Genomic DNA, 2,569 nt, shown 5'->3' on the forward strand with positions numbered 1-2,569 from the left:
TTAGCACCAAAAGTCGAGGAAACCTTTCAAGAAATCATCTTGGGCCATCTTCTACCTCTTAAGAATGAAGTTTGCAGAAAAATAATGAAATTGGGTTTTTCCCCGACTTAAGTTGCGACTGGCCTGCTACGACAGACCCCAACCCGCCACAGCGGCTCCACCCTAGAGGGAATAATTCCACCCCGGCGGCTTGTACGGAGACAGAAACTCAGAATTTGAGTTCCAAGCTCCCATTTAAACAGCACACCTTCTACCCTTGACGTTCAGAAACTACCTTTTCATGCCAGGATCAGTTTCAGGAGTTCTACTTGCTCGAACTTGATTACGTAAAGTTGCACGGGCTCCCTATCCACTCATATGATCACATTCATAGTTAAATCCTCCATTCACCACCAGATTTCCCTAGACCTCACCTGACTCAGATTTCGTCCAGATCTGGACTAGGCTACAATTTTTGAAGTCACTACTCAAAAGTTTTATGGCCCCAATTCTTTCCCATTGGATTTTCCATAACGACGGGAACATGTCGTTATGATAAGTACTAATTTACCCATCACTCATCCCCGTGTGCCAAACTAGGAAAAACTGGCTAAAGGATACTAATTTACCCATCACTTATCCCCGTGTACCAAACTAGTAAAAACTGGCTAAAGTAAGAGTAGAGTAGTACCTGAATTATCGAATAACTGGGGATACTTGTCTTGCATGTCCTTCTAAATTTCCCAAGTAGCTTTCTCCACTTGACGATGCTTCCCTTAAACTTTCACGGACATAATCTCCTTGGTCCTCACCTTCCAAACATCATGATCAAGAATTGCAATTGGTTCCTCCTTATACTGAAGGTCATTGTCTAATAAAATAGAGTCCCACTTTATAATGTAATATCCATCCCCATGATACTTCTTCAATATGGACACATGAACTCCAGATAAGCTAGGAGGTAAGGCCAATCTATAAGCCACTGGCCCTACACAGTCAAGAATCTTAAATGGACTAATGTACCGAGGACTAAGCTTTCCCTTCTTACCGAATCTTATCACCCCCTTTATGGGTGACACTTTTAGAAGAACTTGCTCACCAGCCTGAAATGCCATTCCCTTACCTTACGGTCAACATACTTTTTGTGTCGACTTTGGGCTGCTAGAAACTTAGCTTGGATACTTCTCACTTTATCCTGAGCATCTTTCACCAAATCAACCCTCAAAGGTTTCACATCTCCAGCCTCAAACCACCATATGGGTGATATACATCCCCTCCTATAAAATGCCTCGAACGGTGCCATGTCAATGCTGGAGTGGTAACTGTTATTATAGGAGAACTCACACAACATTACGAACTTATCCCAATGCCCTCCAAAGTCAATCACACTTGCCCTCATTATGTCCTCTAACACTTGAATAGTTCTCTCTGACTGCACATCTGTGTATGGATGGAAAGTTATGCTAAAAGTGAGTTGAGTGCCCAACTCATCATGCAATTTTCTCCAAAACTTTGATGTGAACTGCATACCACGGTCAGAAATGAATGAGAGAGGATCCCCGTGCAGCCTCACTATCTCTTTCACATTAACCTTAGCTAACTGTTGAGCATTATATTCTACTCTGACTGGAATAATATGAGCTTCCTTAGTAAATCTGTCAACCACTACCCAAATAGAATCAAACTTCCCGAAAGTCTTGGGAAGACCAACTAAGAAGTCCATAGCTATCCTTTCCCACTTCCATTTCGGAATTGGCATTTGCTGAAGCAATCTTGCAGGCTTTAGTGTTCATACTTTACCTGCTGACAGTTTTGGCACTTACCCACAAATTCAGCTATGTGTTTCTTCATGCCAAACCACCAATAAAGTCACTTCAAATCTCGGTACATCTTGGTCACACCCAGATGAATTGAATACCGCGAACCATGGGATTCTGTCAATATTTTCTCAATTAAGTCATCTACTCGGGGAACACAAATTCTCCCTTTAAAACTAAGCACACCTCCCGCATTGAGAACCACATCTTGTGACTTACCATACACTGTCTTCTTTCTAAGCTCATTCAAATTCTCATCCTCAAATTGTTTGGCTTTAATCTTCTCAATGAACATGGGTCTAACCTCAATGCTAGCGAACACCCCACCTTTCTCTGAGATGCTTAATTGCATGAACTTAGACTCCAAGGTCTGAATCTCCTTGGCCAAAGGTTGCTTGGATACACCCAAACAAGCTAGAATACCCATACTTACTGCCTTTTGGCTCAAAGCGTCTGCCACCACGTTAGCCTTATCCGAATGATACTGGATGGTGACATCATAATCCTTAAGTAACTCTATCTACCGTGTCTCAGGTTTAGGTCCTTTTGAGTAAATACATGCTGCAAACAACGATGGTTAGTAAACACCTCACACTTGACACTATAAAGGTAATGACACCAGATCTTTAGGGCAAATACTATCGCTGCCAACTCCAAATCATGCGTCGTGTAGTTCCTTTCATGCACCTTCAACTGCCGCGATGCATAAGCTATAACATTCCTATTCTACATCAAGACAACACCCAAACCCGAATGTGAAGCATCACAATAAA

The 2,569-nt window shown here is 42.2% G+C and overlaps 1 protein-coding gene across 1 annotated transcript; it reads right to left on the bottom strand.

Moving 5' to 3' along the window:
- Positions 1-274: 274 nt before the first annotated feature.
- Positions 275-1,094, bottom strand: LOC107062747 (uncharacterized; the record flags this gene model as incomplete). Its single annotated transcript, XM_015313735.1, has 2 exons — positions 792-1,094; positions 275-345 (listed from the first exon to the last, which is right to left on the bottom strand). Coding segments are annotated over exons 1-2 (374 nt in total), but the record flags the coding sequence as incomplete, so codon positions are not given.
- Between the last annotated feature and the right edge of the window lie 1,475 nt (positions 1,095-2,569).

This window comes from Solanum tuberosum, unplaced genomic scaffold (assembly GCF_000226075.1).
Source record: "Solanum tuberosum cultivar DM 1-3 516 R44 unplaced genomic scaffold, SolTub_3.0 scf00260, whole genome shotgun sequence".
NCBI lineage: Eukaryota > Viridiplantae > Streptophyta > Magnoliopsida > Solanales > Solanaceae > Solanum > Solanum tuberosum.